Below are 13,710 nucleotides of genomic sequence, written 5' to 3' on the forward strand. Positions count from 1 at the left end.
GCATACATTGTAATATTTCTAGTAGATCTGACTAGCATTTCCCAAACCATGTTTTAGGTGGAACACTAATGGTTAAAATAGTTGAGAATCTCTGCATATTCCTTCTTTGAAATTCACAATACTCCTGAGCACACTGAAGGATCTGAAAAGTCCTATAAAATTTATTTATTTGTTTGTTTGTTTTGAGACGGAGTTTCGCTCTTGCTGCCCAGGCTGGAGTGCAATGGCGCCATCTCGGCTCACTGCAACCTCTGCCTCCCAGGTTCAAGCGATTCTCCTGCCTCAGCCTCCTGAGTAGCTGGGATTACAGGTGTGTGCCACCATGCCTGACTAATTTTTGTATTTTTAGTAGAGATGGGGTTTCACCATGTTGGTCAGGCTGGTCTCGAACTTCTGACCTTGTGATCCGCCCACCTTGGCCTCCCAAAGTGTTGGGATTACAGGCGTGAGCCACTGTGCCCAGCCCAGAACTTGTTTTATTTTAATTACACATTAGCACAGTAAAGACTCTGAGAAATCCTTCAGAATCTGTTGAATTTTGTTTAACAATGTTTTCTAAACTTATTGGAACATAGAACCTGTTGTGTGTGTGTTTGTGGAGGGCTTCTTAGATATCAGGGCTCACTGAGTTGATTGATAAAGGACAGTAGATGTTAGTCCTATTTGGGCCCTGGCTGGCAGGAAGTAGAAGGAGGACCCAAGGGTAATTTGGATGACAACTGGGAAAATCTGACATCTAGTCCTGACTCCACCTCCAATATGTGAGCAAAAGAAAATCCTACTGCAAAGAGGGACCCAGGAGCAGGATCCTGGAGGCGGCTCTTCAGGCCAGGGCAGCTGGAAATGGCCCACAAAAACAAAGAACTAAAGAAAACTCGTCTCCCTATTTTATTAGTCCCTAGGCTTGATTAATCCATTTCAGTTTACACTTAGAGATGTTTCTTCTGGCATTGGCCTGTGTCTGGAAACCCAGTCTCTTGAGAGGACAGACCTCTTAGGTGACACACATTTTAGAGACATGCCAGGAGAATCCTCCCAATGCTGGACACGGGAACCAGCTGCAGTCATGGCCCCACTAAGACAGTCGTCCTGTAGGAGGTGAGGTTTGAGTGGACTTTGAGTGGAAGAAGAACTTGAGGATAGAAGGAAGACTGTGAAGAGCATGGATACCCCACAATAGACATCACAGCAGGTTTAAGAGGTTGGGAGGATGACCTTTTGGAGGAACCTCAGTAAAACAATGCAGATGAGCAAATACCGACTGTGAATCCACACGATAAATAAGTGCTAAACTCGCTTTTGAAGTTTTTGTTTGTTATTTGTGGGTTGGTGTTTTGTGGGGTTTTTTTTTTTTTTTTTGGTCAAATAGCTTTAATAGACTCACATGAGCCTGCGCCCAAGGCTGTGAAGCAAATCGCAAGCAACCTCACAGATGAGGGTGCAGGGGTGTTGCTGCATGGAGTTGCTTCTCCGGTCCAGCAAGCCTGCTCTCCTCCTGCTACAGCTCCAGGTAGCGAGGAGCAGCGCGGATTTTAAAGACATGTTAAGAGGAAGACAGACAAGGAAGAAAGAAGAAGGCAAGGGAGGAAAGAGGGCATGCTTGACAGAAGGCAAGCACAAGAGATGGCTTTGGTTCCTGGGGAGAAAATGAGATGGGGGGAAGGTGGGAAGGCCAGCGTGACGTAGCTGTGTTAGTCCTGGGCTAAGGTGCTGGAGAGAGATGGATTCCTGGGCCAGCGAGGGAAGGCAATCTGGAGCAGGGCCTGGAGGAGACAGCAGAAGGAGCAGAATGGGAGAAATGTGCAGAAATCCCAGGACCTGGGTGACCCAGCTTTCTCCACTGCCCAGTGAGCAGGCACAGCCAACACTCCCAAGACTGAATCCCAGACAAGGACACTGTGTCCTGCTGGAAGCCCAGGAGGCATAGTTTTTCTGCTGGGTGAGGATTAAGGACCTCGTGCTTTTGCATGAAGTTACTTAGTTAGTTAGGTTAGGGACTTCCCAGGCATATTTTTTAAGTGATGGAATTTTACACCCCAAATCTAGATTTATATGAAATTTGTCAGGACCACAGGAGGAATCCTGGAACAACACCCACTGTGTCATGACTCACACTGATAGTTTTGCACATGCCTGATGGATCTTAGACATCAAATCCCCTGGAAATCCCCCAGTAAATGTAAACAAACCTCAGTGCACAGCCAGGGCAAGGGGCCCATCCTGCCTGTCTGTGCCGGCAAGCCTCTGAGCCCACAGGCTGTTGCTCCTACACAGGCACATCCTCTTCCCTCAGGAGTCCTGGGCTCAGAAGCAGCAGCCCAGACGTCCCAGTTGTGAACAGCCAGAGCAGGAAGAAGGTCCCAGAGCTTTCCAGGGCCTCCTTCTCTGGCTCATGTGTTCTCTGGAAACCCTCAGCCAGACCCAGGCTCAAGATTCCCCTCTCTAACACCAAGAATGGGCACAAGGCAATGGGGGAGATGGAATAAGAGAGGGCACAAGAAGGAGGGAGGTAGGGAAAAAATGAATTTGTTATCAGCAGGGACGCTGGCAGACACCTTGACCCCACACTTGAGAAGGTATTAAATCCCAACATTGAGACCTGGATTTCAGTGCTTTGACATTCACCCTGAGGGAGGAACCCAGCAAAGCTATGATTGCCAACAGCACCCCTCAAGGGCTCTTCCTCCAAATTTCTGTGAGACCTTGAACCCTCAAACCATCTTCCCCAGGCTCGGTCTCCTCATCTGTAAAAAGGACTCTGCCTTTACTGTGACGCTGAGGGAATGTGGGGCACCTGCGTGGGTGACTGGCCCAGCACACCCTCAGAAAGGTGGCCACAGGGTGCCACAGCTACTTTCCATGGAATTTGGGAGTCAGGGCCACAGGGGTCCCATCTTCTTCCCATTTAGATGGCGCCAGACTCCTCTGACAAGAGAAGGTCATTATTGAGGTGCAGTTTCCTTCTTATCTGGGGCTGCTTTGCAGAGTTTGGCTATTATCCAAGATCCCAAATGATAAAAGCAAATGACTGGCAAGCTCAGAAGCAGCCCTGGCTCTGCTGCCTTCATCTACTTCTGTTTCCACAGCCTCAGGGATTGAAAGGTGAATTTAATGCAGGAGACACTGAAGAGTCTACTTTTGGTCAGAAGAATAGTTACTTCACCAGGACCAAATTAATTACTTTTTTGTTGTTATGGATATAGGTGCAATTAGGTAACTATACATATGTAATACTAATGAATCATTAGCATATCATAAATAATTTCACTGATAAACTGTTTCAACCACCACTCTCCATAGATCATGGAAACCTACAATGTACTGTGAGGCAGTTTGTTAGCCTGCCTGCTAGGAAGTCTGGATTTCAATTATCTACGTGTAAAACCCAGGCTTTCCCTTGGAGAAAAGCAAAATCAAAGCCCTTAGGTAATTTTATAAGGCATTTATGAATGTTACAAAAGCATGGGAAATTAATTTGATTCTACACTTAATTACATTTTGCTGTAAAAGAGAAAAAGATTCTCTGGATTGTGATTTGACTCACTGATTTTTTTTTTTTTTTTTTTAAGACAGAGTGTCGCTCTGTTGCCCAGGCTGGAGTGCAATGGTGTGATCTTGGCTCATTGCAACCTCCACCTCCCAGGCTCAAGCCACTCTCGTGCCTCAGCCTCCCAAGTAGCTGGGATTACATGCGCCTGCCACCACACCTAGCTATTTTTGTATTTTTAGTAGAGATGGGGTTTCGCCATGTTGGGCAGGCTGGTCTTGAAATCCTGGCCTCGGCCAGGTGAACCGCCCGCCTCTGCCTCCCAAAGTACGGGGATTACAGGCGTGAGCCACCACGCCCAGACTGACTCACTAATTTTTGTTCAGCTCTTGGTCTCTTTCAGGGGAATGTATACCGTTACGTGTTTTCATAAGGTCTACATAATGTTATGCAAGAAATACAACTAATGTGCCCACCATGGGTTTTTTAAAAGCAAATTACATGAATTCTCCCTTTGCTTCATTTGTCTGAGTTTTAGAACAGGCATGTGGAACTAAGCACACCCTAGTTAAAGATGGTTAAAAATCCTTAGCTGTTTATAACACCACATTTTCCTCTGTCTCCACAACATACCCCAAAGCATAGCTGCCTCTGCATTTGCAAAACCCTCTGTGCTGGACAACAACCTACCCAGCAATGGACATTGCCAGGCAGAGATCTTACCCTGGGAAACTACACAGATAAATCCTTCCCCCACAGTGGATCCTTCCCACACCCCCTAAAAAGGGAAGACGAGTGTGTGTTTTGAGGAGCCAGAGGAGCACGGCTGTACTCACTGTGAAGTCTGTGGGTGTCATGGTGGGTCAGTCAGATGCAAGCCTGCTCCTGGAAAAGGAACAAAAATCAAAAAGTGGACTGGCTTGTAAACGAATAGTAACAACCAAATGCCAAAAAGATGGAGATTAAATTTTAAATCTGCTTATTCTTCTGAAAAAAATATTCCAAGCAGGAGTTAGAGTCTATATAGTATTCTAGATTTCAGAATCATCTCAGTAGTCCACACAGAAATGAAAGAACCTCTCCTTTGAAGTTATCATTCACTTTTTTGACTCTGAGGGTCACCTGATTCTAGCATTTGTTTTCTTTCTACTTAGACAATAATTAGTACATCTCCCATCCACAAATGAGGAATGGCAGGTGGGCTGTTACATTTTTCCCAGCCCATCCTTTCTACATTAGCTCCCTTTCCCTTGACTCAGCTTGTCTGTCAAGTCCTGTTTTGCTGACTGGTTCCCCTTCCCCCTGCTCTATCAGCTAAGGGACTCACCAAAGCTAACAGGACAGTGGTCGCTTTGAGAATGCCCTGGGCTCTGGACTCCCCAGGAAAAGGGCCTTTGAGTAACCAGGTGGCAAGAAGAACATGAGGGCTGGGTGGCGCCTGCTGGGGTTGGGGCCCCCTCCCTAAAAGACCCGATGCCCCCAGAACCCACCTTTCTCCTCTTTACCCTGACTTCAGCAGGAAAAGGAAGTCCTAGGTTTGTGTACTAAAGAAAATGAGTTCTAGTTCCCTAATGCACAGGGCCTCGGAACTGACTGAAATAAATCTCTAGTTGTCATTTTCATGTGTTTTGAATTTCTTTAAAGCCCACCCCTACATAACCAAAGAAACAACAGCTTGACTGCCTTCAAGGACGGAGTCTGTGCCTGAGCCGGGGCATTTCCTTTTATACCCTTAGCAAGTACATTTCAAGGAAACCTGTCCAGCATCACACCCCAAGGTTCTCGAAAAAAATAGTCTCTTTCATAAATCCAATCCCAACCTGTTGGCTTCCTTTCCATAACAACATCATGACCCCACCCTGCTTTTCTGAAAGTACAGTGGTTTCCAATGCATAATGTGTGGTAAAACCACTTTGGAAAACTGGCAGTTTCTTAAGATGTTATACATGCACTCACCATGTGATCCAGTCATCCCACTCCTAAGTATTCACCTGAGAAAATTGTAAGTATATGTCCCCATAAAGACCAGTACGTGAATGTTCATTACAGCTTTACTCTGTGGTAGCCAAAAACTGCTAACAGCCTAAATGTCCATCAAGTAGTAAATGGATAAGTTAACTGTGAGATATCCATCCAATGGAATAGGGAATGAATGACCGATTCACACAGCAACATGGACAAGTCTCCAAACAATTATGCCAAGTAGCCAGACCAAAGGGAGTTCATACTGTATGATTTCACTTGTATAAAACTCTAGATAATGCAAACTAATCTATACTGATGGAAAGCAGAATCACTGATGTCCTGGCAATAGAGAGAGAGAAGGGGAGGTGGCTGGGCATGGTGGCTCACGCCTATAATCCCAGCATTTTGGGAGGCCAAGGTGGGTAGATCACCTGAGGTTGGGAGTTCGAGACCAGTCTGGCCAACATGGTGAAACCCTGTTTCTAAAAAGTACAAAAAATTAGCCAGGTATGGTGGTGTGCACCTGTAGTCTCAGCTGCTCAGGAGGCTGAGGCAGGAGGATCACTTGAACCTGGGAGGCAGAGGTTGCAGTGAGCCAAGATTGCACCACTGCACTCCAGCCTGGGTGACAGAGCAAGACTCCATCTCAAACAAACAAACAAACAAAAAAAGACAGAGAGAGAAGGGGAGTGTGGGAGGGCAGGAGGGCAGGTGGGTACAAAGGAAACCTCAGTGGGGGATAAATATGTTCACTGTCTGGGTTGTGTGAGAGCTTCGCAGGGGTGTATGTACATCAGAACTTACATTCTGCATTTTAATATTTGCAGTTTATTGTAATTGGACCTCAATAAAGCTGTTCAAGTAAGGCAGGGAAAAGCAAAGTACGATGAAAACATTCTAGCACTTCACTTCTCAGTGTCATCTCTGGCTGTCAGCAGGCCCTAAGGAGGAAAGCAACCAGAACTTCCTCCTGGTAACCTCTCTGCTGGTAGCTTTTCAAAAGTGTACTGGAGTGCCTTGTGCTGTTATAGCCAACTTGAGAGATCACTACGGACCCACGTGGGGTTTTTTTGTTTTGGTTTGTTTTCGTGGGTTTTTTCCTTTTATTTTAGCTTCAGGGGTATATGTGCAGGTTTGTTATATAGGTAAATTGCGCGTCATGGGGGCTTGGTGTATAGATTATTTCACCACCCAGGTTAATAAGCATAGTACCTGATTGGTAGATAGTTTTTTGATCCTCACCCTCCTACCTCCCTCCACCCTCAAGGAGGTCCCAGTGTCTGTTGTTCCCTTTTTTGTGTCCATATGTACTCAACATTTAGCTCCCATTTATAAATGAGAACATGTGACATTTGTTTTTCTGTTCCTGTGTTAGTTCACTTAGGATAATGGCCTCCAGTTCCATCCATGTTGCTTCAAAGGATATGATCTTGTTCTTTTTTATGGCTGTGTAGTATTCCATGATGTATATGTACCACGTTTTCCTTATCCAGTCTATCATTGATGAACATTTAGGTTGATTCCATGTTTTTGCTATTGTGAATAGTGTTGGAATGAACATACATGTTCACATGTCTTTATACCCATATGTTTTTAAGATTAAATTAGATAGATAGATAGATAGACAATTTGTATATGTATATGTATGTGTGTTTCACATACATATTTCCTGGCTCTGTCTGCTGAGAGGACCTAAAAGCAATGATACACAGCATAATTAGCGCCTAGTGCCCTGATCTTGGAGTCTAAATATCTTTCTCCACTAAGACAGCCAGGGCTCCTTGGAGACATGTAACTACATGTTGATGGTGTTGGATTTGAAGACCAGCTAAGTTGGTCTTCAAACCCCATACCACCAACATGGAAGCAAACCAGTGTCACATTTGTCCTAAAAAGTTGAGGAGGGAAGACACAGCATCTTTATTGCTGGAAAAAAGGTCAACCTAAATCAAAGAATGAGGAAGCATCAGAAAAACCCAAAATGAAGGACTTTCTGCAAAGTAATCGGCCAAATATCAAGGTCAAGTGACACAAAGAAAAACTGAGAAACCATCTCAGGTTGAAGGAGACTAAAGAGACAGGACAAGTAGATGCAATGCAAGAACCTGGATTTGGTCCTGGAGTGGGGAAAAAAAAAATAATTCTGAAGGACATTACTGGGAAATTAAGGGCATTACAATAGGCACTGTGAATTTGATGATAGTGCTGCATCCGTGTTAAATTTCCTGATTTTGCTGACTGCATTGTGGTTTTACAGGAGAATGCCCCTGTTCTTAGGAATTATCCCCTGAAGTATTTAGGGGCAAAAGAGCACAGTGTCTTTGGCATATTCTCAAAGGATTCAAAAAATAAGCAAAAAATGCAAAAAATTAATGAAAACATATGTATATAGAGAGAAGGAGAATAATAAAGCCAGTAGGACAAAATGAAAACAATGGTTTGGGTGAAGGGTTTATAAGCATTCTTTACACAATTCTTCACTTTTCAGTAAGCTTGAGATTAGATACAAGTAAGACTCACAATAAATTTTTAGAAGAAGAGAAAAAAATATTTTGGCAATTAACCCTAAGACACAAGAAAGCCTGGAACAGGACTGTGTCTGAAATAAAAATGAGTAGCCCCAGCCTCCGGCCGTGACCTTACCCAGTCACCTGGGCATGCACCGAATTCCACTGCAGCCCTCTGGGGGCCAGGAAAATGCTGACATTTATCTGAAAATGACTTTTTTTGTTACAGAAGTAACACACGTGTTTGCAGGAAATTTGACAAATACAGAAAAGCTGAGAGGAGAAAATCAAAATCACCCATAATCTTCCTACCCTAAAATAACCACTTTTAACTTTCTGTTGTTTTCCCTCCCAGCCGTGTTTCTATGCATTCGTACACTTTGAACTTTTATTTTCTTTTTCCCACCTAACAGATTATGAACATTTCTTTCATCATTAAACATTCTTCAGACAGGTGAAGGCATCAGCTACCTGGCATTCTGACAGTGGCTGTGCCCCAATTCATTTAAACATTCCCCTCTGTGGGGCAATTCACCTGCTTCTAACTTCTTTTCATAGTTCTTTTGAAATATTTCCCAGCTGAATGAAAGATGCATTTTCTTCAGAAAGGTTGTATTCTGCCCCTTTCCTCCTAAGCCAAAGAACCAAGAACTTTCCCCAGGCAGTATTTCTGAACTGTTCTGACATCTTCAGCTCTGTGGAGTGATTGCTTCCTGCTTGGTATGACTCCAGGTGCCATCAAGAAGCCCAGTGAGCCTCTGTTTGAAATAAGAAACTCTCCCAGCAAGCAGAAAAGCAGCCACTTTGGAGCTGAGCATTACTCTTCTTTTTTTTCCCCCAGATGAAAAATGCCCAGTTGAGTTTGGAAGACCTCAACTCAGCAAATTTTATTTTATTACAGCTTGGGGAATAGGGAGGTTGATTTTTGAGATATCAATTAGAAAACACTTTATATATATTATATATATAAATATATATAATATATATATTTCTAATACCCAGGGCTTATGTCACCTCCTTTTTGCTTGCATGAAAGGATTGAATATTAATCACGTAATACCTGAGAAAAATTCCCAAAGAAAGAAACCACAACAAGAAGAAAGAATGGCTTTGGTTATAGTGAGTGATAGCAAGTTTCAGATTGGAAATAGCAATAGATGGTAACGACGTTGGTAAGAGTTTGGAAAAAAGGCCTCCACACTGCTGTGAGGAGTATAAATTTATGTGATCTTTTTGGAGGGTTAAGCCATATCTGTCAAAATTTACAAAACACAACATCTCTGACCCTGCAGTGCATCTGCTTGGAATTTGCCCTACTGGTATTCTCACAAAAGAACACAAGGGTCCAGGTATAGGGATATATGTTGGAGCAGAACAAAAATTGGAAAACAACTTAAATATTCAGTAATTGGTAATATTATGACACATCAATCCAATAAGCCACATGTAGCCTATAAACAAGGATGGTCCTCATGCTGATAGAAAAGAGGTCCTCAAGACTATAAGATTAAAATGCAACATGTAGGAAGACTTATGTTGTGTGATCTTTAAAAAAAAAAAAATAGAAAAAGACATACACTGCACTACTCACTAGCACCGAAACATTTTCTGGAAGGAGACTGAACCACGATGACCAGTGGAAAATGAACTTTCATGTTTTCATTTAGATTTTGCAAACTATTTAAATATCTTACCAAGTGTGTAAAATTTTATTTTAAGAGCTGTCATAAAAATAACTTGTCAGATTTAAAAAAAAAAGAAGAAGCCCAATGCTCTAACGTTCAGCACACCTGTTTACAAAACTCATCTAGAGGAGGAACTTGTAGCCTGCTCCAGCTACCGCAGAAAGAGCAAGTCTAATAATTACATTCACTGAGGCTACTTTATGCAACTAAGTTGTACACTAGCTTTCTATAAAGGTTTGTCTTTTTTTTAAAAAAAAAAAAAAGGTAATATATAAACACAAGCCAGGCAAGATGGCTCATCCCTGTAATTCCAACACTTTGGGAGGCTGAGGTGGAAGCATCACTTGAGGCCAGGAATTTGAGATCAGCCTGGGCAATAGAGCAAGACCCCATCTCTACAAAAAATTTAAAAATATGCCAGGCATGGTTGCCTACGCTGTAGTCCCAGCTACTCATCTGGCTGAGGCAGGACAATCGCTTGAACCCAGGAGTTCAAGGCTGAAGTGAGCTAACATTGCACTGCTGCACTGCAGCCTGAGTGACAGAGCAAGACCCTGTCTCTAAAATAAATAAACAAATAAATAGTATATATAATGTAATATATTATAGTATATAATAGAATGTAATATATTACAGTTTATAAAATATGCATCTGCTTCTGGCTCATAGAAAATTTGGAGAGAGCCAAAGTGTAAAAACAGGACATGCCCCTCCCTAGACTCCACATCTAGAACCTCCACAGACAGCCTTGCCATCTATTTCTCTTTCATTTTTGTCAGAATACTTCTCAAATATTTTATTCTCCCAGCTACTAAGTCTCAGTGCTTGCTTTCATTTTCTTCTTGCTGGTGAGAAAGCGGGAAAAATATAGGGGGGAAAATCCCACATATGACCAAACATACTGAGAGCGAGGACCATCTCAGCAGTCTGTCGGGAGTGGATGGGCAGTTGACTCAGCACTGCAGCAGATCTCTCCCTTGCTCCTCAGTGAGGCCTTGTTGCAGGTGCCATGGGCCGCCCATCGAACCCACTTATTCAATGTGCCTTGAGTACCTGATACATTTATTTGGCTTAAACAATGTATAAGACATGGTCCATGTCCTCAAGAAGCTTGCATTCAAGTACAGTGAGTAAGTCATGGCTGCAAATAACAACAAATGGAAAATGCTATGAGTTGTGGTAAGAATTGGAAGGAGGAAGTCATGTCTCTAGCTCTGGGGAAAATCCAGGAGGGCTTCATTGAGGAGGTGACATTTTTGCGGGTCCTTGAAGGCCGAAGAGCATGGAGACATGCAATGAGGGGAGGGAACATTGCTCCAGGGTGAGAAAACATATGCACTAAGGCACGAAAGTCAGAAAGCATGGGGTATGTGCAGGGACCTGGGAGATAAAGGAAGGGAGAAAGCTGCTAATTCTCCAAAAGAGAAAAGTGCCTATTAGAAAAGTTAGCTTGGAACCTATTATTATCCAATCACTATTTTTGTATTCTCTAACATTCTTAAGTAGCCAACATGAAAATCAGCATGGGGTTATTGTGCACACAGCGTCTCCCCACACTTATTTATAGCCTCTGATGCTCACAGCGCTAACATCAAATCGGATACTAACATGAGTCAGGAATGCAGGTCCTTATTTTGATCTTTGTACAATTTGCTACACGGAGCTTGAATCATCTCATACATTTTTTCATAGCTCTGCTTTTTGTTCCCTACATGAGGCGGGGTCTCTGAGCCATCTATCAGATCCATCCACTCACCAAGCCTGGATCAGATGCCTGCCAACCGCCCAGCAGGGGCTGCACGGGGCCCAGGGGCTCCCAACACAAGCCTGTGAGTGAGGCATACACAAGGGGGCTTCAGAACAGATAAGCAGATATTGGAAGAAAAGGGCTCTGAAATTCCAGATGCTGAAATAGTAGATTAGCTTTTGCTCGTTCAGGAAAGGGAGTAAGGAGATGGGATCCCACAGACTGGCTGCTGCACAGCCCTTCCAGTTCAGCACACAGTGACCACTCTCTGGATGGACTTGCCGGCAGTCTATGGAGTAACAGCTAATTCAGAACTAAAGAGGGTGGGTGTGTTTGAAAAGGCAAACCAGCATCCACTGATGAGTCATTTAAAATAACTTTTTGCTTTACTCTGATCATAAAGGAGTATTTTTACAATGCACAAAAAATCCCCAAAATGCCAACATACATAATATAGAAAATAAAAACTCCTCAAGCACCCTTTCCTAGTTTAGCCATTGTTAAGTTTCTGAGATACTTCCTTTCTGACTTTTTCTCTGTAACACAACCTCACACACACACACACACACATAGACACACACTCACTTAATAGAAAGGAAATCAGACTACACATATAATCTATCTTGCTTTCTAATTGCCCATCTTTCATGGATCACCTTCCATGCCAATTCAACATGGAACCATGTCATAGGATTGGATGGCTGCTGTGTATTCCATTGTCTAGATACATCACAATTCATTTAACCATTCGCCTCCTGGCACATAGTTTCCTTGTTTCCAATTTTTCACTGCTACAAAGAATCCTTTCCATGGGGCGGTGTCTCAGACTCAAAGACCTCATGGGTGCATCCTTTTCCCCTGGCCACCATCTTGTCCCCCAGCACCTGCTTCTCCTTCCTTTAAGGTATAAATCACAGACTGCCTTAAGCCTAAGCTTCATGTATGTGAAGGGGGAGGGAGTTTTATTACTCGCCCTGCAAGAAACCTGGGTTGGGCACACCAATTCCCATTTACCTTCCTGGAAGTTTCTAGAAAAGTGCCTGGTGCCCACGACCTCTGAACAAATGAGTGCAAGCCCAGGCTTTAGAAGCCATCATAGCAGCACACAACTGAGGGCCAAGATGACACTGGGTTGGGGGCAACAAGAAGAAAAGCAATACTCACTGTGGAGGGCGATGCAACTCTCCCGGGGACAGCAGGCCCCACCAGCTCTCAGTGTCTGGGGAAAGAGCTGGGTTGCTCTCTGCCTGGGATGAGGGGCAGGCTTTGTGGGTTCTGAGCAGGCAGCTACCCGATAACAACACGAGAAAGGAAGCCAGGCCACCCCTGCCTGTGTTGTCACTGGTGGGGTAGCCCAAGAGGGTGGGGAGTCACCTGTGTAGCTTCCAGCAATCACCGGAGTCAATCATTTGCAACCAGAAACAAAAAGTTGAAAACTATTGGGATAAGGGGAAACTGTCTCGTCTGAAGACGCACATACAGACTGATGATCTAAGAGCAAATTCTCTTCCTAGACAGCACAGCTGCTTACAGGGAATGGGGAAATTGGAGGGTCCCATCAAGAGAAGTCAGCCTTGTCAGGCTTGCCAGAGGTGCATACTGATGAGATTTCTTTAGGTGGTGTCACCTGAGCAGGCCTGTATCAGATTACCACCCGTGGCAGATGTAGCACTATCCATCACAACATACCTTTTCTGGCCTTGACAGATGTACCAGAACCCCGGAGAGCTGTGCTATCCAACACAGTAGCTACTAGGCAGATGTGCCTATTTAAATTCAGATTAATTAAAGTGCTAACTAGGGCCAGTGCAGTGGCTCACCTCTGTAGTCCCAGCACTCTGAGAGGCTGAGGCAGGCAGATCACTAGGCAGAGCCTAGGAGTTCAAGAACAGCCCGGACAACATGGCGAAACCTCATCTCTACAAAAAACGCAAAAACAATTAGGCAGGCATAGTGGCCCATGCCTGTAGTCCCAGATACTCAGGGAAGCTGAGGTGGAAGGATCAGGAGGCGGAGGTTGTAGTGAGCCAAGATTGCACCACTGCACTCCACCCTGGGCAACAGAGTGAGACCCTGTATCAAAAAAGAAAAATGTTTTAAATGTTAACTAGTTTCTCAGTTATCCCAGGTACATTTCAAGTGCTCAATAGCCACATGCAGCTAGTGGCTATCCCAATGGACAATGCAGATATAGAACCTGTCCATCGTCGCCAACAGTGCTATTGAAAGGCACTACTTTAGAAAGTCTGCCTGTGAGATGTAGCTAGGAACACACGGAGTGCTGGAAAGCCACAGACACCTTCAAATTGGGGCAAATCT

The 13,710-nt window shown here is 44.0% G+C and overlaps 2 protein-coding genes across 3 annotated transcripts in view; one reads left to right on the forward strand and one right to left on the reverse strand.

Moving 5' to 3' along the window:
* LZTFL1 (leucine zipper transcription factor like 1) overlaps positions 1–13,710 on the forward strand; it is a 93,709-nt gene that overhangs the window by 16,335 nt on the left and 63,664 nt on the right. The window lies entirely within an intron of this gene.
* CCR9 (C-C motif chemokine receptor 9) overlaps positions 1–13,710 on the reverse strand; it is a 30,425-nt gene that overhangs the window by 3,824 nt on the left and 12,891 nt on the right. Inside the window, exons 1-2 of one of the 2 annotated variants that reach the window (XM_054482268.1) lie at positions 4,978–5,062; positions 4,324–4,372 (exon numbers count right to left, since the gene is read on the reverse strand). In XM_054482268.1, coding sequence (XP_054338243.1) covers positions 4,324–4,344 — 21 coding nt within the window. In that variant the 5' untranslated portion in view covers positions 4,345–4,372; positions 4,978–5,062. Of the gene's footprint in view, positions 1–4,323; positions 4,373–4,977; positions 5,063–13,710 lie in introns of those variants that run through there. The other variant, XM_054482265.1, reaches the window with a different exon arrangement.

The sequence above is a fragment of the Pongo pygmaeus genome, chromosome 2 (genome assembly GCF_028885625.2).
Source record: "Pongo pygmaeus isolate AG05252 chromosome 2, NHGRI_mPonPyg2-v2.0_pri, whole genome shotgun sequence".
In the NCBI taxonomy this organism is placed as follows: domain Eukaryota; kingdom Metazoa; phylum Chordata; class Mammalia; order Primates; family Hominidae; genus Pongo; species Pongo pygmaeus.